The sequence below is a fragment of the Nematolebias whitei genome, chromosome 21 (genome assembly GCF_014905685.2).
Source record: "Nematolebias whitei isolate Nwh7 chromosome 21, NemWhi1, whole genome shotgun sequence".
NCBI classification, from domain to species: domain Eukaryota; kingdom Metazoa; phylum Chordata; class Actinopteri; order Cyprinodontiformes; family Rivulidae; genus Nematolebias; species Nematolebias whitei.
In genome coordinates, this window is record NC_056518.1 from 17,480,491 (window position 1) to 17,506,236 (window position 25,746).

A 25,746-nucleotide genomic window follows, 5' to 3' on the forward strand; every position below is an offset into this window, starting at 1 on the left:
TATATATATATACTGTGTGTATATATATAATATCTGCAGAGTGGCACTGTGTGTGGTTTCATCATGTCAGGCTATACAACACTCAGTTTCCAATATCTTTCTTTTACAATTCTGACAATCCTATATTGCTTTCCATTCTGATGGTCAGATATTTCCCACTTGTATTTCTCCAAAGGCAGTGTGAGAACATGTCTGTGACTGACAAGGAACAGAAAGAGCTCTCAGGATATCTTTAGCAGTCTTTTGAATTCCTGTCATCTCCTCGAGTGTTTAGTGTTACGCCTAGCGTTACATTACCTGAACAGTTTCTATATGCTGCCGTTTTTGTGACAGGCAACTCAATCCTGAGCCGTTTCAAAACTGCCTGGAAAAGTACCTCTGTTGCCTCTTAGGCACTGAAACGAAGCTATTATAATACTGCTAACACTTTTCTCTTTTGACAGAAGACTGTTTTGCTCAGCCCGAGGACTCTCCACACTTACACAAAAGGTCCATTCTCCCACTGACATGTGAATAAATAATCCTACAAATCTAGGCTACAGGATTGCAAGACAATGTGACGACTACCTTTTCTATGAGTGAATGTATCCTAACATCCACAAGCCAAGAGTGAACTCTTTGTAGTCTTTAAGTTGCTGTTTTGTGATTACCGTACTTTCCGCCATACAAGTCGCATCACCCTATAAGTTGCATCAGTCCAAATATGTCTAATAACATGGGGAAAAAAACATAAATATGTCGCTTCGCCATATAAGTCGCATCTATTATGCGTCACCACTGACCACCTGGAAACATGGACCAGTGTTGTGCCAAAAATCGATTGGCTGCCAAATGGTGGCCGCGAGATTGTGCACAGGAGGACTTTAACAAGAATTTAACAAGATTAACACTCAAAACCAATTATTTATTTGTTCATCATTATAGTAAAGGTGTGTCTCAGTTGAACTTTTCCTAAATAAATGCACTTTAATGGTCAAATCAGCTGCATTTCGCCTGGGCAGCACGGCAAAATGTTGCTGATTTGACGTTGGCTCCAGGAGTTCTGGAGCGAGATGAATGTGGCTTTGTATGGCAAGTCAAGTGTCTTATTAATAGCCACTTTTAATATTAATGAGATTCTTGGCTTGCCATATTACTCGAGGGCCCTCTGTTAACTGAAAATGGTAGTTGAGCATAGCCTTTGTTGAAAATGGTAGTGTTCAGTATTTTACATGTCAGAATGAATTAAATCAGATCTCAGCCAAAAATTGGTTTATAAATATGGGGAAAAAGTAAATATGTCGCTTCGCAAGTTGCAGGGCATGCAAATTTATGCAAAAATGTGTGACTTATACAGCCAAAAGTAAGGTAATAAATGCATATGTTGAGTAAATTATATTTATTTTGACATTTAAACTGGTTGTTTCTCAGACAAAACCATTAAAAAGTCTGTTTTTTTTTTGTTGGCAGAAATCAGACATAGATGATTTTTAATAGGTTTTTTTCGTCCCTGGATCCACCTAAAAATCCATTAGTGTGGCTTGGCACTACTCCATTTATTTAACAGACTAAACCTGTCTCCAGGTGAAAAGTAGGGAAGTGGAAGTGACCTAAATGAGCATGATGGAAGCAAGACTTGGGTCTCAGGATGATTAAGCAGATGTGACCAAAACACTGGGTTTAATGAAAATGTTATTTCAGTAGTGTTTGCATCCCCTTTAACACAAAGCCACACTGATGTGTTTGCACACCAGTAAAAGAAACAGTAAATCTGATTAACTTAGAACATCATAAAATATCACAAACACTGCATAGCCTCTTTAGCAGCTCACATAATTATACTATTTTTCATGTACGGTCTTGAAGAAATTTTGTAATAACATCAGGTTTTTATGAAGTCCGCATGTCAAAAGGAGATTTACAACGTGTGGCAAAACTTCAACCGTCTGGATACCTGGCAACAGAAGCGAGCATTTCCTATCCAGGTGGGATCTAATCTTGTTTGGGGACTTCTGCTATATAAATACAGGACGTCGGCTCAGACAAACAATATCCAATAAACCACAAAGGAAGAGCCATGTGTTTATACAGCTTTGTTCAATGACTGTCCCCATAGCTGCCAGCCTGACTTTTATCACTGCTCACCGCACCAAGAATGAATTCAGAAATCCCACCGTTAACACAACCACATATTTGTGAATTACAGCTTTTACTAGCTTTCTGTGTTGAGAGAGGAATGGTTGTCCTACAAACTAAGTGAATTCATGACATTCCAACAGGCTTATCTGGCTACATCTGCATGGACTGGACTAGACGGCATGCTGCCTGTGGACCAGTCTGTCGCCACTCTGCATTTCACCCTTTTAGACAAACGGGGGTCTTTGTGATGAAGGCAGGGAATTACTGCAGGCATGCATGTATACAACTTGTGTTTCAGTGTGAATATGTTGACTGGTGTCTGCTCCCACCTTTCCCATTCCTGGGTTCTCTTTCACTTTAGACACAGCTCTGAGCAGGCATGGCGGAGCAGGAGGTGGCGAGACCTGCAGGATACCGCTGAAATTGGTTGGGTAGATGGAGGGTTCCTGCGGGTGGAGTGGTGAGGGCTGATGTTTCTTCCGCTTTGAGGAGAGGTTCAGCTTCTGAGCTGCCCTAAAAGAAGAAGGAAAAAAAAATCCGCCTTCAATGAAGTGAAGTTGTACTTTGAAAATCACCATGCCAGGTAGTTCATGCTTATGGAAATCCTCCTTTCAGTGGGCTACCAGGAGCTTATAATATACCTAGACTTAACAACTTAAAGGTGAATAGTTTGTTTTTAGCTTGCCTCAGTAAACAATTTCAGTAAAAGTCTATTTGTATACCACTCAGATTTATTCTCAACTCTAAAAATACATTTCCTTCAACTCATACAAGAAAAAGAATCAGGCTGCAGCCTCAAACTTAAGCCAAAAATGGTGGTTAAAACTATAAAACAAATGATTACCAAGTTCAAGTAGGTTTATTGTCATTCTCACCATATGCGGTGCATGAGGTGGGACGAAATATTGTTCACAGGGTCCCAGTTACTCCCAAAAATAACGAAAATATAATGTGTAAAAAGAAACAGTATATAAGGATCTGAGATATACGCTAAACGAATGTCAAATGGTATGCCAAAACATTTTGATATACGCCAAACACTAATAATGCAAAACAATATGTTGTAACAACAGCAGCCCGAACATGAGTCTGTGTGAGCAGATGGGTATGAATGAATATAGCAGCATGAAATAATCAGCAGCATGAGATCAGCGGCACAGATGAGTCACATATCACCAATTAAAGTGGCATTACAATGGCATGGCATAAACAAATGATTACCAGTCTTTTTCTTAACCTGCAAATGACTAAAGGCTTTCCAGATTGACATTGACAACAAATTTGCTTACGTAAAAGACTGGTATGAACATGCCGGGTGAGGACTGTTAAAACATTACCATATAGGATGCACATGGCATCCCTATCAGTGTAAGAAGCTGAATGAGTATGATGGAGAATGCATTGTCTAATGGGAGGTTTGATCATGCTATATAAGCTGGCCACAACTATTAAATATGTAAAAACAGGAACAACTTTAGTAATAAGCACATGCTGTGTTGGCACTAACCATAATCTCCAGCTTTAGCAGAATCCACGTTTGACAGTCTTCTAATTAAAATCTACTCTCATTTAGGTCTCCATTCTCTTAGAGCTAATTGAGTCTGGGACCTGCACTTCTTTTGTCTTAAAAGTCAAACGGAAACACCAATATATTTGTCTGGGTTCGCAGGGAATCTGGCCAAACTTACGACTTTTTTCAGGTATGGCAATGCCCGGGATCAGCTAACGTACCTCAACCTACAATTCAAGGTTGGCAGGTGAAGTAATTCCTCCAAATGCACATTTAAGGTTTTTACTCAAGCAGTGAGATTTCAGAGAAATCCAAGGACAGTGAAGAGGTTGTTAACATGTAGCTCACAGAATCAAAAGAAATGATTGATAAATCTGCAAAGCAATAAATGTAGGGGAAATAAAAGAGCATCTCAAAATGAGTCAAATGAAACAGATCCTATGGTGAGCTTCCTTAAAACCCAACCTTAGCTCAGTTGTCCTAATCTCAACTCTTGTGCGCAGGATTGGGTGGGCTACTGCCAAAAACCCAACCACACTCCACTTCTTCTCTCCTCGGAGTCCTTCACAGCCTACCCCCCCTCTCCAGGACTCCCCTCTTCACCATGCACCCCCTACAGCGACAGCCTAAGAGCACAATCATTGAACACACTGCTGGCTGATGGAATAATTATTGCATCCAAGAAAGCTACAGGAGAATGCTCTCCCCAGGGAGCTGCCTAAATGTGAGATAGCATGTGAGACAGATCGTGTGGCTGAAAAAAAAAGAGATGCAATGGATGGATGTGAGACAGAGAAATAGAAAGGAGACACCACGCTGGAGTCCAGGAGCACTGTGGCAGTGTGCTTGCAGAACGCTTGTGCTTTCATATCTGCAGCACATTCATTCAAGACAAACCTCACTTCTTTTCTCTCACCTCGTTCTGCCTTTTCTCTTCCAGCAAAGACATGAATCAAGTGGCTTGATTTACCCCGAGCCACTGCACAAGCTAAAGAGGCACTAAATTGATTTGTAACTGTCTTGACCACTGCAGAGTTTTTTCATCCCAAAGCTGAGCTCGTAACATTGAAGTTTAATGCATGCTACACAATAATTTTGCAGTACACAGGTGCACCCTTAAATGACATATGAGAAAGGAAGAATGGATGAATTGGTTTATTTCACATCCACGTATTTACAGGAAAATGAATTGCTTGCCTCTTTCTCTCCCTGTCCCTCCCTCCCTCTTCTATCTTTCTTTCTCCATAGCTCACCAAAGTAAGATCAGGAAAAAGGCGGTGAGAACAGGCTCAAATTACTTTTCGCCCACTACAGCTTGTCCACCTGTTCACTTTCAATCTCCATGCAAATGAAGCTGTTTCCCAACACAACTTGCCTTGATTGCTCAAAGCAGAATCTGCGAACCGAAGTCTAATATCACTGGAGTTTGTTCAAATTATGTACAGACACCATGTGCTCTCTGAAGCATATGTTTGTTTTAACATGCACCAGTGAGACCATGCTGCCTACAATGATGTACTTACAGCTCTTTCCAATCCATCGTCTAGTTTGTGCTCATAGTCAACAAACAGATGAATGATGCAGTTCAACTTTGCATTCCATTTCTGAGTTGCCACTGTTCTCCATTATTTGCACATTTGATACAGCGGCACAGTCGCAGAGAACGGAGCGAGGAGGGGGTTGCTCACTAGTCAGGGCACAGGGGTCCTTTTTTCTCTGATCGCAATCATTGAGGTTCCACTTGATTTCACAGACGTTTGTAAGAAGCTGGGGGGGTGGAGGAAGGACGAGAAGGAGGAGGCGTGGGCGTCATAGTAACTAAATGGAGCAAGCGTCAGGTGGGGCAGGGAAAAGGTGGGCGGACAGGATGTGTGCCCTGCAGGAAGAGTAGGTGCAGACCAGACCAGGGGTGCAGGTAATCCAGAGAGTTTTCTTTTTCAAAAGCTGGCAAGGATGAGGAGGTCAGGATGAGAAGAGGAACCCCTTCCCATAAGCATGTCCAAGTCCTTCCATGTGTCCTCAACAGGAAAAGTTCTGCACAGTTCAAAGGCTTTGAAACAAATCAGCTTTTCATTTCTTCTCCATCCAGTTCTTCCTCCAGACCTCAAGCTGCATGGTTTTCTGTCATGTAGTTTAATCCACTGAGTGAGTGGCTGTACATCCCATCGGTCTGGTCTTTCTGTGCAGCTCACAGGCAGGAGTGGGAGCGATTCAGCACTGCTGGCTGGACTGAAAGCTCCTTAGATTTCTACTTCTGTTCCGCCTCTTGGTCCTTCCCCTGCTATCAGAAAAATTCTGGCAGCTGTCCTGCCGTGTCTCTCTCCTTCCTTCCCTCTCTCTCTCTCTACACAGACACATACCTCCTCCCTCCTCTCCCTCTCTCTTTTTTCCCCTCAGCCCAGCCCCTTTATTCTGCAACTGCCAGACGAGGTGTCAGCACTCGATTGCTGGCTGCTTGCGGCACAATTTGCCAGAACTCTTTTTCTCTCTGCACCCGCACACATGCACACAAATACATTCATACAATCCCCTGCACAAACACACACATGCATGCACCTCAAAACACGTCACATGAATACTTAATGCTCACAGGAGCCCCCTCTTCTTTTAGGGTCCCACACTTCAAACAGATTGGGTTAGTATGCCTACAGTGAATACATGAGCCTGAGAGCATGTGCGCTTCTTTATTTAAGTGGGGGTTTTTTTTGGTCATGATTGAAGGATGTAATTAACCAGAAGAATGAGTATACGTTATTCATCAAAAGTAGAGTAGCAGAGATAAGGGAGGATATACTTAAAAAGATAGATTGCTTGAATGAATGATGCTCAGGCTCAATTGGCACACTCAGAGAGAGTAAAAAATAATGTAAGGTGGAAAAAAAGGAAAAGAGAAAGCAGACAATGAACAGATGACATTTCAGAAAGGCAGATTTAAGCTGGCCAATGAGAGGGAGTGCAGTCAGTCAGTGGTCAAGGGTAAAAAGGGGAATGAAAGCATGTGAGTGGGTGAGCGCTGGGGTGAGAGTACCCTGTATTCCCTGGGCTGCCAATTTACCAGTAAGCCTTCTCAGCCCCACAAATAGCCAGTGATGTTTGAAAGGCTGCTGCATTGGCTGGAGAGAGCCCACTACAACGCATTGGCAAACAGAGTGGGTGTGAGACTTGCCAGATGAAAGTACATTCAGCACAAAGCTCTCCCTGACTCTCTCCTCCTGACACAGTGCCCCTAATGTGAACTCCGCTGGATCTATCTTGGAGGTTTTAACGAAAAAAAACAGCACTGCCTACAAATTTGAAGTGCGGTGTTTTGTAATTATGCAGTTTGATATATCACATAACCTTTACTGTTTTCCTCAACGCAGCACGCTTACCTCTGCAGTTCTGCAGCATGTCCAAATTAATATGCTTCAGGTGGTTTTGATTAAAAGCTCAATGCTTGCTACATGCCTGAATTCCACAATTTACCTTTTGATTGGCAGTAGAAGACATTGGTCACTCTGACAGTCCAACCTCATTAGTCTCATTCCTATTGTTGATTCTCTGTGTGCTTTCACATGGTATACATCTAAATGGCACAAAACAAGGGAACAGTAACAGTTGGAACTGTCCTGATAGCCTTTCAGTTCAATCACTGTCTTCTTATGAACAGACCATGGGGACAGATAATGATTGCAATATTTATAAATGAACCTGAACAAGGCAGGTGTAAATTAAGCACTTTTTTTAAAAGAGAAGGTCATTTGGTGCCTTTGTTCAAGAAAGAACAAATAGATTTCATCCTCACAGAAGTAGAAAGTGACACAGAAGAGAGGTCAATGACCGCAGAATAAAAAGAGTAGAGGCTGTGTTTGCCTGCTGCCTTCAAAGCTCTACATTGGCTTGCCGTCAATAATCACTCCAGCGTTTTTTATTCAAGCGCTGTCAAATTGGCTGGAGAAATTCCTCAGCCCGAGAGAATCAATCGCTGGCACGCCTGCTGGCTTGCCTGCTGGCTTGTTTGTGCAAATTTGTCTCTGTTTTCCAGGCTAGCTATACAGCTCTTTAGGTAGGCTCTTTTCTGTGGCTAATTACAATGCTGGAAACATTTGCTATTCTTGACATTTTCTCTCTGTGATTCTCTTCTTTTTCCCCTTTCCGCAGACAAGATAAGGCAGCTTTGGCCATTCATGCAGGGATCAGATCACTGGGTATGATATCACACTGCTCCACTCGCCCCCGCCCCACAATCTCCACAGTCTCTCACTGTTGCTGATTAGCAGCCCAGCATAGCTGTTTGTGAATGGATACACCATGTGGTAAAGAACAATAAGCCAGAATAACTGGTTCTTGTAGAGACTCTGACAATTTATTCTGAACTCGAGTTTCTTTTGTTTGGATACTGATGCATCAAGTTGCTTATAATATCAGATGGTTGTGATCAACTGTTCTGAAGTGTTGGTCTATCAGGTGGGGTACTATGTTTTGCAGTGGAAAGATAATCATTACAAAACCTCCCTGGAGCTAAAATCAGTGCACACTATCTTGTTGATGTGCTGCCTTTGACACGATCAAACAGCCCTCTGCCCTCAAGGTGGGGAGGAACAACATACATCTGCTCGCAGTAAGAGAAACACAGACTTCAGGTTAAAAGCAAACACACAATATTAATGTTCAGAAATGCTGCATGGTTTAATTTTTAACCAGTTTCGGGTTGGAATAAAGCAAATCTGCCTCTCTGCACTGCTTTCATTGGCCATGATGCTCATCGCACCCCAGCCTGACCCAGCCTTCACTGAGCTTCAGGGGTAATTGAGGGAACCATGACATCAGCTCGTGAACACAAACACATTCATGCGGGTGCACAGACAAAAGTAGATGATGTCATTCTCTACCAGCTAGCCCTGACAACATGAAAGCCCATCCAGACTGGATTTGAAAGCAAGGCCAGGATGTTGAACATTAATTGTGAGAAGTATTTTGAAATCATAAACACTTTCTCACTCTTGTAGCTGGATATCAGTGGGTCAGAGAAGTGTGTTTTCTGTGTGGGTATCTGTATTTTCCAGATGTAAGACTATTCATGCATACATATGTGAATTATACAAAAAGGTTCAATGAATCATTTAAAGACAATTTACCCACTGACTTGTTCTGTAACAATGAGAATTCCAATGTATAGAAAACACATTTGGTCTTTATTAAATAAATAACAAAAGGCAAAGGCTAACTTGTGGTTTGCAATATTACCAGTAGTTGGTTGTTGGGTGTGTGACAAAGCTGATGCTATCCTCTCATGTGGCTCAGAGGTTCAGTTTGACAATGTGCCCATCCCTGCAATTAAGGGACCCCTGATATAAACACTCATTTAGTTTTCCTCACATCCTGTCCTTCATCCTAAAATCGTCAAAACAACTGTTTGTGACTATATCAGCACAAACAGTGCAGTTAATCTTGAAATGTGGGTAAAAAATGTTAGTTGAAGCAAAAATGTGCAATTTGACATTAAAGGAGCAGCCAAAAAAAGCTTCCACCTGGAGATGCAGGAACAGACATTTCCCTCTGTTTGCTGGGGTTATCTTATCACTCAGTTATAGATTAGCATCAACCAAAACCAGGATCTTTCCAGTCATTTTGAAAAATGTGTTTCTTCTTTCTTTTAGTGAGCCAAGATACATTAAATTGGAGGAGAGAACTAATGTGTATATCTGCAGTTGGTTTGGCCTTATCAGTCCAAAAATCTGAAGCTTTCAAATGACTGCAAGACCAATTTCGCCGGCTTGGCCATTTCCATTGCAGTCTGAAGGCTCTTTTCTCATGCGTCAGTTTATGCAGAAGCTGTTCACAGGAAATGGACAAACATCTCTAGGCTAGGATTTATAGACTGTCTATAAATCCTTAGAAAAAGATAAATGAACCCCAACAAAATGAGACACCAATGAATAGGATGTCAAGTTAGCTGAGCAATATCCTGCCTGGCACGTTCCCGGCGCATTGGACCGATCCTTCTAGAGAAGCTGTTTGTTCCAACAAGGTGTTTGGCGAGGCTTTTGTTCTTGCACTGTGTCTGACCTTGGACACAGAGAATCAAATGGTGCATTATTTGTGTGCTGACTGCTGACAGCCCAAGGCTGCTCACACATCTTCACTGCACCAGTCCCCAGCCAATTAGGTAAGGCCAAATGCATTCACGGAACATCTGTGAATACAATGTGTCGTCACAAAAGACAAGATTGCCAACAAAGACTAGCGTTGCCTCATGCAACAGACTGTCATATCTGAATCCTAACACGGATTCAAAGAGCACTGCTATCGGAAAGAGACAGACAAATCCTCTTAATGAAATTCTTCATTCTTCCAGCAGGTTGTAAACCTGTTCTGCTGCAGCTGTCTCCTCAGAACTTGCAAACAGTCTGCAGAATGAAGATGAAAATAAATCATTAGAGCATCTTCTGGAGAATTGATTGAATAACAGGGGGTTATTTGAAACACACATGAAGGGACTGTGAGTGCTAAACGGAGAAGAAACACTGCAAAGGTAAGGATGGCACTGAAAATAAAGTAGGTGTAAAAGACGTTAAGAAGACGATGCATAGGAATCAGAAAGAGACAGCATGAGCGGAAGCAGCAGCAGCCAAGTTCCGTCTTCGATCAGTGGACCTGGCTCTGTGCCAATGAAGCGCTATCCACAAGGAGGTAAATCATTTTCTGCCTGTGAAAGAAACAGGAAGAAAATGATTTCTGGGACTGTGCCACAGCCAACTTGGAATTGCTTTATTCCCAAAGATGGGAATTCCCAGCCGGCCAAGAGTAAACGGAACAGTTGGTGACAAAAGTAAAATAAAAAAACTCATCAGTATTCAAGAAAGTCTGGTATGGTGCTGCAGTATATCAGTGTAAATAGAAATTAAAGCACTGGTGTGTAGAAAACGAGTAAAAACCAACATCTTACTTCAATTTGGTCTCTTATGGATGCAAAGCATCAAAGCAGTTTGTTAGGCAGATTTGCAATGACTCTGGACATCAGATCGAGATAAACGTGGCTGTATAAACAGACTGTTACTTCCAAAAATGGAGCGCTGTGTCTGTACCAGCAGGGTCCACTCCTTTGTAAAGGATGAGGAAATGTTTTGGCTCATAAGCACACAGGAACAAGCAGTTAAAAGAAAGTATTTCATCTCCAGACACCCTGCACACATCAACTCACTCTCACATCCATTTATTTGTCAGATTCCCACACTGAAAGGACATTAAGACTCTCTTGCCAAGGTGCAGGCTTAAAGAAGGCTTAAGACGAGCACAGGAAGGAAATTTGTGGGTATACTTTTATTCACAGCTCACTTTATTGTTTCTTCCAGCATTCAGGATCACATCTATAACGTGGACTTAACTAGCCTGAACACTGGGCCATGAGGAGGTGAACAAAGCACAAGGGTTTGGCACTGCAGGACTATTTGTCAGTCAATGAGATAAGCCGGCTAATTTAGGGGTCCCTGGAGGAAAGAACTAGAGATACCTGCAATAAGAGTCAAAAGGTCATTGAAGGAAAATCTCTAGCAATTGACTCTGTCTTCCAAGCCTTCCAAAAAAGACTGCAGCGCTAAGGAAATGCTCAAATGCTATGTCAAGTCTGGTTCCGGCTGCAGAAGTAAATGTCTTGGTAGTAAATTCACTTTTCAGCTGATGGGTGACAGATGATGATGAAGACGTGTTTTTCCCCCCGCTTCACAGGAAGCAGTCTCCTCACCTCTGGCACTGCTGACAAAGATTAATGGCTGCCTTTGCATTTCCTCTACACTGCTCCAGGTATGCTCCTCTCACTGCTGAGATGCTGGAATAACTTCATGTCTTTAAAACATGTGTTGAACTCTGATTTACCCACAAATCCCACCCACGTCTGCTCAGGGTACTCTGAAAACCCATAACGCTTATCTCAAGTCATTGCACACAGAGCGGAAATGTACAATGCGAGACGATTCCTCAATCAAATACATTGTCCTCAAACTTAATTCATAACACAATTTAGGGCCGTGATGAGAACAGAAGTGACAAGGAAATGGGTAAAAGTCAGCATACTTCTACTCCACTTCTCTGCTTCATTAATCACTTTCTGCCAGGGTAAGACACCTAGCGATTATTTATTTGCACTTCTTCACACGGAGGCTATCACAACAAACAGGCCTGCAGGCTTCTGAGAACATTTGGGGGTGATTAATCAGTGTGCTGTCAGGAGAGAGACAGGGGGAGGGGATTTCCAACACGTGTTTCTTAATCTTTTATCTATATTTTAGTCAACAGGCAACCCAAATAAAACCAGAAGGCCTCCAAATATGGTGAAACAATCTGCGCTGTCGTGGCCATGATAGTGAATGTGAGAATAGTGAAAGAATGGATACGTATTTTGATGAATGTTAAATGGGTGAAAAATGGGGCAGATCAATATATACAACATGGATCCATGGTCTTGAATCATGAGAAATGTGTTTATAACCTTCTTATTAAAAATAAACAGTTTATCATGCATCAGACACTCATGAAGATCTCTCTTGTAAATGAGTCCCTGAGGCTCAATGGGATTAACCTGTATAAATAAAGATCGAATGAATGAATGAAAATAAAATCAAGCTCAGAAGCACTAAATGAACTACATGTACATGGATAAAGAGATTGCTAGAGCAAAATGCAGCTGGCTCTCACACACAGAGTCGTGGACTGATTATAAACTGTAATTCCTTCCATTCATAACAACATGCTTGGAGAAACTAGAGACTAAAACCAAGGAGATAATCTCTCCTTAGAGCATTTTGTGTAATGTTAAGTCTCCAAACATAGCTGGACAAGCTTTATAACTCCTTTTTATGTTGTATATTGAGGTCCAAATGGAAAACCTGCATCATGAAGGACCCCACTCACCCAGCATGCTCACTTTTTGCCCCTCTCCGTGTACCACATGTGGTGGAATGACAAATAAAGAACCTTGAATCCTTGGAATACAGTATGCACTGTTTCCTCAGTGTCTGTGGCTCATTTTATATTAATTACATCAGTTCACATTTAGGCCAAAGATTAATTTTGTACATTTGCAGATAATAATCTCTATCAACCTTACATAGTACGTTGCAATGGCCTCATTAGTTTTATAATTTCATGTTTTGACTCCCAACAGTTTATCAGAAAAATTCCCACAGCAGTTCTGCTAATAAATGGAGATGTGTTCACAATTAAAAGATTCAGCTTTCCAGGGCAATGAGACAATAGCTAAACCACCTGTCCTGACAGCCACTGATCCTCTGAGGTAATCTGAGCATTCATCTATTAAAAGCTGAGCACAACCGACCGATGCACAACTGAATGAGGTCTTGCACGTTTGAGTTTCTAGTAAAAATAAAACACAAGCGTTGGGGGAAATCAACTTGCTACTGGTGATTAGGCAGCCATTAGTAATTCAGATTGAATAGAAGGCTGTGCCATGGCTGAGCATTGAGGAGCAGTGGAGCCTGAGGAGCCCCTCCAGGAGCCGTCTTTGTTTCATCCGATTGTAACACTTTAAGGTAGCTCACGGGAGATTATGAGCTTCTTTTTGACAATAAGGTCATAAAATTCCACAGTGCATATTATCTGCCAGTAGCTACTATCGTTCAGCCTTTCTTATTCCACTCTTACACTGTCTCTCAGCCACAATGTGAAAGTGACTGCCGTTCTAATGACAGAGATAATAGACTCCATTTGCATGACACCTTTCACTGAGGGGCACTAAAGAGGTTTAGATGGCATCCCTGAGCCCCCACAGACGTGAGACATAATATTCATTCAACAGGACGGGGGTAAGAGGAATTTCACAGTCTAGCATGATAACTCAACACTAATATACTGATTGTGGCGTCCCGTGGGCAGCTATCAGAAATGTTATCCAGTTAAATGGAGAATGTTCGACGTGGGCAGGCAACCAGAGCCCGAAAAGGGATTGATGGTGAGAGCATGACCTCTTCTGCCCACGTGCGACTAATCGTACACAATTTAGCCTTTTTTTATTGTTACCATCCTGGGAGACAAAAGCATCCCTGTGCTGGGTGACATCCCTACAGGATAGAGGTCTACGCTTAACATTTACTAGCTTCTCCATGTGTGAAAGGAATCTGTCAAGAGTGGACAGTGGGGCTAAGCATACGTGCACCCAGGGTGAGTGCACGTTTGAGTCAGCACTTCAGCTCTTTGTTCGTCATCGCCACCTCCAGGGGCCCTGTAAGCTATGTCAGTGGGCCAGACAGACTTCCTGACTCAGGTTTATATGGGGGGAACAAGGGAAATTGTACAGTGTTATCACTTTTAGATGCTGCAGCTCATCGTCTTGCGGCTGCAGGGGGGACAAGATGATCTCATGTTATAATATCTCAAAGCACACAGCCTCAGAAGCAGAGTTGCTACATTTTTTTATGTTGTTAAAAGTAGATTGATTACAGTACTCACTAAATGACAATCAATATCTATATACGATGAGACAGTCAATAAAAATATATTTAAATGTTCAGAAAAGTTCGGATAAAACATGGTTTTCTTATTGTAAGTTTTTTTTTTAAAGTATTATATTTTAAATGCAAGGCATCAGATATCTATATTAATTTTATTATAGTCATTAAACTTGATGCTAATTTGTGCTGGAAATTCTAAATCCATATAAGATTTTCCGAATCATGCACACAAAAGAAACCTGCAGCTGAAATACTTTTTCTCTGAAAATAAAACAGTCAAGAAAAAAAAAAACTTGCTCAGCTGCTGTCCATCAGCACAAATTCTGTGCAGTTCTTCTCCTAATCTGAACACAGAATCCAAATCAGAACTTCTCATGAAATATTCAGCGCGCACTCCTCTGCAGCCTTCAGTATATTGGAGTCCCTCAGGTCGAACGTGATCTGTTCCATTCCAGTGTTCAATACTGTAAAGATTGAATCTCTATCTTTATATCTAAAAACAATTTTGTCTTCAACCTGAGAGCGGTGCAAGATTATTGGTTAGAGTGAAGCACCAGTTTGATGTTTTACGGGTGGATGCAAAGGTGCATTATAGTAGTGGGGAAGTAGCTTTACGGTATGTATCCCAGAGGCTGCAGCTGAACCTTCATCAACGCCTCAGCCTTGGATGTGTTCACAACTGGGTTTATCTGCAGGCTCCATCCTTCTTATGGCCTCAGCTGGTACTGCCACTGTCAGCCGCTGCACAGAGGCAGCCATTAGTCCCATCAGTCTGATTATGGCAAGAAAAAAACAGCTGGTGTTTTATCTAACCGCTAACAAAGATAAATACCACAATGCAGCTCAACCATTCCACCTCCCACCCACTCAATACATCTGATGAGCCATTTGCTGCCCTGGGCATGTGTTGCTCAGATGCAACAGATTGATATGAATCAATTCTCATTTGCCAGTCTCTAGAGGTAGAGTCAGTATTAACATTTTAGCCCCGCTGAGGCTCTTTCCTCAAAATGGAGCCAGGAGTTCTGCAGTGTGTTATACAGTACGTGCTATACAGTCTGCTCACACTCCTGCTCGGTGGAGGAATCCATCTCGCCGTGGCTTGACAACAAAACCATTAGCCCCTCACCTCGAGGGAGCAGACAGTCCAAGTCCAACAGCACAAAAACTGCGCATTCCACAGAGCGGAAAAGAGAGTGACACACAAAGAAAGATAAATTGAGAGAGAGAGAGGAAAACCAGCTCAGTGAGCAGAATCAAACACACACAAGAAGATTATCGTACATCCATTTGAGCTCAGAGTTGACTCTGTACAACATAACTTACTTGACTCCCATGATAGTGAATCCAATATTCCTCTCCACAGACACAGACCTCCCACTCCTGATGCTCTCAGAGAGGAGCATCAGTTTAAGCTCAACTTTTGAACAACACTCATCCCAGGCAGCTCCTGGCCTGCTCTGTGTCTTTATCCTCCTGCTATGTGGGCTAAATCAGTGGACCCCTCTGCTCCATGTAATCTATTCAGCTATTTGTCACTGAGTGAGACTCCTGCTGTCAATCACAGCACAGGCGACCAAACACAGCCTTGTGTTGAGCCTCTCTAAGGGTTGTCCCTGCATTGTAAGAGAATAGAACAACTGTTTTTCCCCTGTCCGTGCATGTTTGCCTCCCTGTTTCCTTTACTAATAAACAGGATGAACTCAGTTGCATTCATTAACAGCCACACAATACAGCTAAGTGGACAATAGACGTTAGGAAGTTTTCCAACATGTGTTAATCAGGCACTTGTCATCCTGCGGTGCTTTCATTTTTCAACATGCAGGACTCCTTTTTGAAGAGATGCTTGTCCCGCCCCCTGATAAAAAATTACAGTCCAGTGGAGTGGGCTAGTCCAACTTCCTGATTTGCGCTCTCCACTTTTAAAACGAAAAATCAGTGGCGTTTTACTCCCACAAGCTAATCACACGTTTCTATGGTTACTCGGAGCTGCCTGGGGGATGAAGGGCAGAGTGAGCGATGCTGACACAAAGGCAGGGTCTTGTGAGTGCAGGAAAACTGAGGCTAAATGGCCCTGCTGCCACCATTACAAGAGGATTCCTGCACAATCACAGTCATTACTGCACACACTCACCTGGGCAGCAGCTGCAAAGCAGAGATGGGTGATCATAAAACCAAACTTCCTCCTCGCACTCCTCCAGGGGCACATTCCAGCAAACAGCTGTCCTCCCTAACTTTGCAAAAGCCCACCCGCCTATATGACACCTTTGTCTCTGCAGCCCTCTAAACTCTTCAGGGTTGTTTTTTACTTCTCTATATCATCAGAGTTAGTAAATCATCCATCTCCAGGGTCTGATCAGTGAGAGGAAGCAAAGTGACAAATGGACTAACCACCCCTCCAAACACACATAAACAAGGGACTATCAATAAGCAATAAAAAATACCTGTCTTGCTGTGCAGAGCTGAAGCTGTTGATCTAACTAGGTTGCAAACTGAGCAGTGGACTCCCCCGGGCAGTGTGCACAGAGAAATCCCACAAGCTCCGTTCTTATTAAACACACCATCACAATCAGCAGGTGTTGATGGAACAGAGAGATGGTAGAAGGACCTGCGAGGAGGCAGTTAGCTTCACCGTCTCACCCCTGCTGCGAGCTCAGCCTGTGTTCATTACACAACTCCGTGTCAATACACTAATCATATGCTCTGTCACAAGGCAATCAGTGCTTAAGTCAGCTGAACACATGGCTCTAAATTCATTACAACCCCACACACACCTCTAAAGACACTGATGTAGGCCTGCACACTTAACGATATGCAGACACACACTCCATCAGATCGGAGCATGACCCCTGACTCGTCCTGTCTCCCTGAGACTGCATAGTTAGTCTAATTGCCAACTGGTCATTTCTGACCCTGAGGTCATCTTGGTTTCCATAAATTTACAAGAAAAGTAAGCAGATTAAAACAAGAGCAATAATTTAAGAGATATCTTTTAAAAAATGCATTCAGTGTACTTTTCACCGACAGATGTGTCACATTATTCATTTCTTTAACTGTAAAAAATGTCCCACATGCAGGAATTAGTGACTACAAGCATTTTAGTTTCAAATTGTCTGCACAGCCTCGGAGGTATCTGTGTCATGTTATAAATCAAATAAAATAATGTGAGCAAAATGAGGAGTTTGACCTCTTAAATTAATGACTAGTTCATTCCTATTAATATTGTATCCCCATAAATAACATTAACAATCTATTATCGAGCACATTTTACGACCCTGATGTTAATGTTTTTAATCTTATACATTTTCTCTAGTAAATATTGTTAAAACTGAAATGTCAACGTTTATTTTTTTTATGAATAACCAGAAGTGTCCTTTTTAAATTAACAGAGTTATTTAAAGAAGCAACATTCTGAATGGAAATCGACTCTGACCTTCGTGGTTATCAAGCTGACACTTTTTTACTGAAATTATTTTACAACCCAGTGAGCATTTTAAATGAAATAATTGAAATGCCTTCACAAAAAGTGGTTTTGGCTGACTTATTTTTTAAATTAAAACTTAAATGTTGAATCTTTTGCTGATTACACTCCTTTTTTTTTTTCGTTCTTCAGAAAAAGAACTCCCACTAATTGCATTCTAATTAAAATTACATTTCTGAGGGAAATGATGTTGGTGAATGTCAGACATGTGTCTAAAGAGCCTTCTCTACTCCGCCGGGGTAAAATTTGCTGTTTGGTTATTCTGCTCCTACGTTTCGGGGTCTATCAGGATTTACACATTCAAGCTGCTAATTGAATCTACGGAGAACAAAAGGAGAATACTAATCAGATATGGATTTTCAATCACGTCTGAACTATGACAAACAATAATTCAAACCAATTTGCTGTCCCTAAACGAAGCACAACTGGACAAAACACTGTTGATTGATTTAGATATTTCATAAATTTATTTATTCATTTATTTATTTATTGTTTGAGAGGGGGGGGGTTTATTTCAGTCAACAAATATATAAAAACAACAAAAGCTAGAGAAATTGCATTTCCTGCGAAAATGCAATGTGAATGCTTATTGCAGAAGAACATGCTGAAAAACAGCTGAAATGAGCTAAACATTCTGAAATGTAGCTGAATTTGAAGAACAAGCCAAAATTAAGTTTTTAATTAGTTTTTTTTAGTTAATATCTTGGATGTTATCATTGTTTTTCTTTTACATTTTATTGTTGGATGTAACTGGGACCCTGTGTACGTAATTTCGTTCCATCAAATGTACCACATGAGGTGCAAATGACAATAAAGAATCTCTGACTCTAAATTAGCAGAAGACATCAGAAAGAACAAATAATTGCTGAATTATGTTTAAATAAGCAGAAATAAGCACAAAAATTAGGGAATTGGCCCAAAAAAATGGTTGAAATTAGCAACAAAAAATTGCCGAAAAGGCATAAAGGAGCTTAAACTACAGGAAGGAAGTAAAAATAACTGAAATAAGCTCAAGAGACGTGGAATTAGCTGAAAAACCTAAGGCTAGCATCAAAACAGCAAAGCAGTAGCTGAAAGAGCAGAAAAAGCTGAAACTAGCTGAAAAAAGCTGAAAGAGCATAACAAGCTGAAATTAGCATAAATAATTTAATTAGGCTGAAAGTAGCAGAAAATAACATGAAAAACTTGAATTTATCTGAAAACAGCTGAAATTAGCTTAGAATGCTAAAAACCTAGCTGAAAAGAAAGAACAAACTTAAATTAGCGGAAGAAAGCAGAAAGAACATGTTTGCCCAAATATGCTGAAAGAAACAAAAATGAGAACAAAGAAGTGGAAATTATAACAAAATCTGAAATTAGCACAAAAAGCAGCTGAAAAGTAACTAAAAAAAAAGCAGGGAAAAAAGCTTAAATTAAGAAAAAAGTGGAGAGAGCACATTTTTGCTGAATTAGGCTGAAAAATGTTGAAATGAGAAAGATGCCGACAAACGCACAGAAGAAAAATGGATCACAATAGTGTGAATGCTTCATAAACGTTTATGCAATAATTCTAGTGTGAGAATGCCCATTGCAGGGAACAGCTGCATCAGTTAAAGGGTTTTGGTGCTTCAAGACAGCACAACATCTGTATCTGCTGTGATGCTGCTTCAGGTTGACCCTTTGACCACTGTGTTTTTGAACCAAGTCAAATGCAGCATTCTTGGCAGCAAATTACATTTGAGTACAAAAAATAAGGTGTACACACCCTCAGCTAGTCCAAGGCCTAGAGTTTCAGGAAAACATGTCCTTTCACTGGATAGCTGTCTCTTTACACTTCTTTTTTTGAGTCCAGATCCAAAGAAAACATCAAGCTAAACAAATCTTTGTCAGAAATGTACCCTCCTGCAAAATGCACCTAATTGGTGTTTAGACCCACTGCTCTTGTGAAAGGAAACAAGAAGGAAGTTGCATGTTGAGTGGAGGATCTGGATTATCCCCTCAGTCAAAGGAGGGGACTCATGGTCTCGTTGATATGTGATGACCCTGTGAAAACTGGAAAGACAAAATGTATTTGGGCTGCTTAAAGGAAGGCTTAGCTCCAAACTGATCCCCCATGGGCCTCCTGTCACACTCCACAAGTTCCCTTGCTGGATTCCTCCACCTCCTGCGGTGCAGAGGTTTCAATGCTCCCAAGCATCCCTCTTCAGCCAGCTCCGCTCTCACCAACATTCATTACAGCACTCTTCGGGGACAGGGAATGTATGCACTGACTGGGCTGCCAGAGAATCTATCAATGACAGTACAGCACATTTCACCAGCCTGGAGCAGGCGAAGGATTCTCCAGGGCAACAATACCAGAGCCAAGAAGCACTAAGTCTCCGAGCCCAAGATACACAATGTCCTTATCAGAATTACTAAACTGCAGTCACATCAATTTGTAACAGTATTGGAATTTCAGGGTGGTTTTATATTTGAGTAAAAATAATGAAAAAATAACTAAATACCTTAGGACAATACCAGGCTTTAACCTAAGCCCCTTTCGTGACTTACTGCCTCCTCGTATCATGTTGTGTATTTCTATCATTCATTCAAGGGCACTGGTGCCTGTAACTAAAGGTTCATTTAGTCCCGCAATGTGCATCCCATAGCATGCCATAATTCAAGCATGGCAAGAACAACATTTCCACTGAATAGGCAAATACCCCGCACTGAGGCTAACACCATGAACTGTAATCTTCGGTAGACGTTTTAAGGCAAGTCTGTGCATATCTTTTCAGCTTTCTCCATGCACACAAACAGAAGCCCGTAGGTGTGTATGCAAACACGTTTGGTACTACAGTTTGATCGTACATTTTGACAGCCTTCCTGTGATTTGATTGTATGGGCGAGGTGCTTACCTAATGAAGAAGGAGGCAGCTGCAGATGAGGAGGGAGAGGTGGATGCAGCGGTTATGGGTGCTGGAAGTGCTGCTTGGCTGGAGCCCCCCAGTCGACAGGGCGCCAGGGTGCTGCTGCTGCTGGTGGTGTTTGTCATGGTGGTGACAGAGGCCTCCGAGGCTGTGACATCACTTTCTGAATCCCCCATCAAACCGCAGGCCTGTTGACACATGGATACAGAGATAAGACAGCTTAAACTGGTCCTGCCCACCCACCCTTTACTCCCCCCTCTCTGGTCTCCTTTGCTACAGATGGATGGGCAGCTGCTGCAGACCATACCAGTTAGTGGTAGTCAGCAGTATCCACAGCAAAGAGCTCCCCACAGGACAGCATGGATGCTGCACCATTCATTTATTCTGGCAACACTCACAAGGTTGCTCTGGTTGTAACATACTGTAATTAAGCAATATCCCTCATTTAATTAGCAATTAAATCACTGGTGATTCAACTCACTCTGTACCCCATTATATCTGCACCTCCATGGCTAATTTGGCACTGGTGTAGGTTGAGTCTTACGGTCTGAGAGTGACTTTCAAATGGGGTAAAAATCAATTCTCATTTGTGTTGCATGGGCCAAATGTTTAGGAGTTATGTGAATTGTACATATTGTACACTAGCACACCCTGTTCTGTAAGACAGCTAACTGAACAGGAATAAGGGTGTGCCACATTTGTTTCAGTCCATGTCAAAGCTATGGTTTCCTCACACCAAAGATACTCGCTAAAGCACTTTGTACAGATTTATAGTTGTTACTAATGTCCTTGAAGCAAGGTATCTAAAACATTTATGACCCGCTGAGAATACATTTGATGCAGCCCAACAAGTTTTACGAACATTGCTGGAAGTTTTTAGTTTATTGCTATTGTCACAGCATCGACTCACCCACATGCTTCCACTCATCCACTGACGTTACAATAGTCATCACCTAAAATGAATATTCAAATTCATGCTTCGTTTGTTTGTTTCTAAGGTGAAAAATATGAATCGCCACAACAACTGATGAAATAAGCCGCTTTAACCTGGATCCTTACAACTGATAATGGCAGCAAACTAACCTCACATCATGGGAAGACCACCACCCTGTTCTGCTGTATTCAAGGTCTTCTATTCACTAAATTATATTTGTGACTCTCTTGTTAGGTCTTTACTATATAAAGAGTGTTTTACAAGAAGGTCAAATCTTTAAAGGTTATACAAACATTTGGCCTGCCTCTTAGTGCTTTTCTTTGAACCTTACTGTGTGCAGAGAATGACGTAGACTGGAAGCTTTGGTCCACATAGCTCTGGGTCAGCCTGAAGCTCTTCTCGCTGTGTTTTGCAGAGTGTGTATGTGCGTGCTGGCACCTTGCAGCCTTATCTCACCGAGTTATTTTTGTGTCACATGTCAGAAGCATCTTAACAGGTTTATGGCTGTGCTAAAATTGGTATTTTGAGATTTTTGGTGATTACTTTGTAGCCTCCAGGGTTGTTTTTAAAATAGTCTTTCTAATGCACTCTGCCTTCTTAAAAAGTAAACTGGGAGTACTGTAATCAGGTGCTTTAATGCAATTAAACCCCCACATAATTCCAATTAAGTAAGCACTTTACATATTATTTTCTATTTGAGGGAAATTTATTTCCATGTATGGTTAAAACAAAGAATGAAGCTTATGAATAAAGTGAAGAAGCCTAAAGTGTTTGAGTTATTTCACCAAAATTAACACAAAATGTTTAACAAGCTAATCGTACAAGCCAATCACCAGTTCTGGGACAGCACCTCAGCTGGCGTCACCATTCACACAAAAGGTTAATCCCCACCAGAGATGCTATTTTATTCTATTGGACCATGATCAATACCAGCTGACAAGGGTCAGTTCTGTGGGTTTAGCAAGAGAAATTGAATGAATCGAGGCTAAATTGTTTTTTAAAACAAGCATGCAAGCAAACATTTTGCAATCAGCAGCAACCTTGAGATGAACACAAGACATTGCTGTAGCCTGTGCACCATTTACCACCCCACTGTTAGCGGTTTGCTCCAGATACATGTTTGAAAATAGCTTTCAAATCATTTTTAGAAAGCTTGTGGCCTTCCAGTACCTGCCATTTGTCAGCACATATGAACAGCTGCGCCATTTTCATGCCGTGTCTGGCAGGTGAATGCTATACATCAGATTGTGAGGATATTCTTATGTTCGAACATTCACATGAGAGGCTTGGCTCTTGTTTAGTGGAGTGTCTCCACTGTTAGTTTAACAAGTAGTGCAGTCAGATGCTATATTAAAGCTAAGCTGTAATAATTTTTCCCAGGGGAGAGTAGCAGTTGTCAAACAGTATAGTGGCGGTGCACAATCTTAATGAATTGCCATTTCCTTCTTTTGAGCTTGTTAGGAATCTTATTTAAAAGATCCAGTTTTGCTCTCTGGAGACATCATCGTGGAGGATAAAAGATAACGCTGTGATGTGTGACGTTATAACTCCCAAAAGCACACAATGGGACAACGGGTAGCAAGTGGAAGTGAGCCAAATAGGGATCCTCACTCAGCTGCCAAAGCGGAAAGCCTCGCACCATGCTGGTGCTGGTGACAGGTTAGAAACTCAGCGCATACCAGCAAAGTGGAGCCATTACAAGTTGGCTGGAAAGACCGGAGCACTTCACACGCAGCCGTACAGGAAGTTGTGTGTAGCTCATCACATCTGCTGCTGATTGAGTCAGTGGAGTGCCTGTTTTAAAATCAAGTGGCAGCAAATTTAAGGAGCACGCACAGACAGCTGGGCACAGGTGGAGCCAGGGTGTGGGCTCCAAATGGATGAAGTATAGATTCAACACACATGTAAGTACACACACACATTTGAGCTCATCAGCGTGTCTATCGAAGAGTTTTCCCATTGGTATAAAAAAAAACAGGGACTTAACTCCCCACCCAGGCTGCTCTCTGTAGCTTTGGACCCAATCTGGCCCTGATTATGACTGAAAAGAACAATCTATCCCCCGGTCAGGTAATTAGGCTGTGTCAGTGGAGCCATGTGTGCACGGCTGCTCGCACCAAAAGTCAGTAATGAGCTGGCCTTCCACCCTCTAACCCCCAGCCTTTTATCCTTGGTTTTTCACTGGAAAGAAAAGGCAGACAAGGAGGAGGGAAAGAGACAAAAGCGGGAGAGACTTGAACATAATGAAAAAAGTGGAGGACTGGAAAAAAAAAATGAAAGGGGTTAGAAGAGAGTTTGTTCTGACGCCTGAAGTGAGCAGTGCAGGCCAGCATTCTATCAGCAGACCATTTTCCCCTCAGACTTCCAGGAGTCCACCGTGACCTTTGATCCCAGCGGTCAACAGACGATTACAGCTAACGTGAAAAAGGCCTTGTGTTAATCTTGCCTCTGTGCTCAGCTGCTCCCTGTAACCAACCAAAAGCCAGCCGAGTTGAGGATTGATTGCTCACAATACTGTATTGCTACTTTGTGAACATATTAGTTGTGTGAATAGAAAATGTCTGACTTTTGAAAAATTGACAAAACATATTCATTAGCTTCCAAATTTGGAAAAGAAAAGTCCATTTTATTATTTTTCTTGTGTCGTTTTCTTCTCTTGTCCTCGTTGCTGTCTGTGGCAAATTGCCATGCGAGTCCAGCTGCACCAAAACAGAAGCAGCCAAGATCATCTGGTGAGTATAAAACTGGTGGCCATAGAACCACAGAGCCAAAACCAGAAACCTTTTGTGAGTCAAGTACACTTAGAATTTGTAGATTCATGTGCACGGGGTTGTAAATTCAATAAATTAAAAAAAAAAACAGGGGGGGGTGGCTTTGGTTTAATCACTTTCCTGTTTTGAATGACATTTCTTGTAATGTGGTTTCCTCAGTTACTTTGAAAGTTATTGGTTATAACAGACAAAATTACTTGAGCAGCTGTGACGTTAGAGCATTTTGATTCTGTATTGACATCTGAAACTGTTCCAACTGCTCAAACGTGATTCTGTGCAGGTTGCACAGTAGCACAGTTAGAGCTGCAGCCTCTCAGTGAGAAGGTTGCTGGATTGAATCCTTGCTGGGAGCTTTTCTGAATGGAGTTCTCATGTTCTATCTGTGCATGCGTGGGTTTTCCCGGTGCATTGGTTTCCTCCCACAGACCAAAAACATGCATGTTAGGCTGAGTGGTAACTCTAAATTGTCCCTAGGTGAAAGTGAGAGTGAGTGGTTCCTTGTCTTGTTTGTCTCTGTCTCTGTGATTAATTTGGGACCTGTCCAGGGTGTCCCCAGTCTCTTGTAAAGTGACTGCTAGTGGGCAACAGCAACCTCTGTGGCCTAGAAAGGATGATGCAGATAAAAAGGATGGATGGATTATTAAATGCCCAGAGTAATCAGCACACAAGTAGACCGCTTCTCGTCACTCTTTCATTTTGCTTGTTAATAGAAGTTCTTGAAAATCAACAACAACTGCATTTGTGTACCCTGTTGCAGCAGGTATATTTTGAGTCATCCATTTTTTTCTTTCAGCATCGAACTGATCAGGGTTGTGAGGTGAAGATCTCAGCAAATACAGGTTGAGACCTAGAGCCCTTCATGGACAGATCACCAGTCCAAGTGGGGTTAATACAGAGAGACACACAACTGAGAACGAGATAAAGTATTGGGAGAACACTGAATCCAAAACTACTTACTTAAAGGATAAGATATAATTAAGTATAATGTATTATAAAGTAGGACAGCACGGTGGCGCAACTGGTAGAGTTGCTGCCTCTCAGCGAGCAGGTCCCTGATTCAAATCCCGGTCCAGGGACTTCTGGGTGGAATTTGCATGGTCTCTCCGTGCATGCGTGGGTTTTCTCCGGGTACTCCGGTTTCCTCCCACAGACCAAAAACATGCATGTTAGGCTGACTGGTAACTCTAAATTGTTCCTAGGTGTGAGTGAGAGAGTGAATGGTGTTTGTCTCTATGTGTCCCTGTAATGGACTGGAGACCCATCCAGGGTGTACCCCGCTCCTGGCACAGTGATTGATGGACGTGGGCACTGGTGACCCCCGTGACCCAAAAATGGAAGAAGCGGGTAAAAGATAATGGATGGATGTATGGTATTATAAAGTAATTTTACAACTAGAAAAAGTCCATGTAAAAACTTAAGCTTTTGATGAGATTCAAAACAAGAAACGTCTTTCTTTGAGCAGACAGCTCTAACCATTAATTCACTTTGCTACCTTAGCACGAATCACTGTCAGCCAGTTATTGAAAAGGGAACAAGGTCTTTTGAATTCAACACAACAAACATAACTCCAGATGTTTTGCAGAGCCCACATGGGAGAGT

General features: G+C 41.9%; 1 protein-coding gene across 1 annotated transcript in view; it reads right to left on the bottom strand.

The window, feature by feature from the left end:
- The window catches only part of kif26ab (kinesin family member 26Ab), a 73,289-nt gene that overhangs the window by 14,115 nt on the left and 33,428 nt on the right, over positions 1–25,746 (bottom strand). Inside the window, exons 4-5 of the mRNA XM_037695199.1 lie at positions 20,431–20,630; positions 2,448–2,631 (exon numbers count right to left, since the gene is read on the bottom strand). Coding sequence (XP_037551127.1) covers positions 2,448–2,631; positions 20,431–20,630 — 384 coding nt within the window. The remainder of the gene's footprint in view (positions 1–2,447; positions 2,632–20,430; positions 20,631–25,746) is intronic.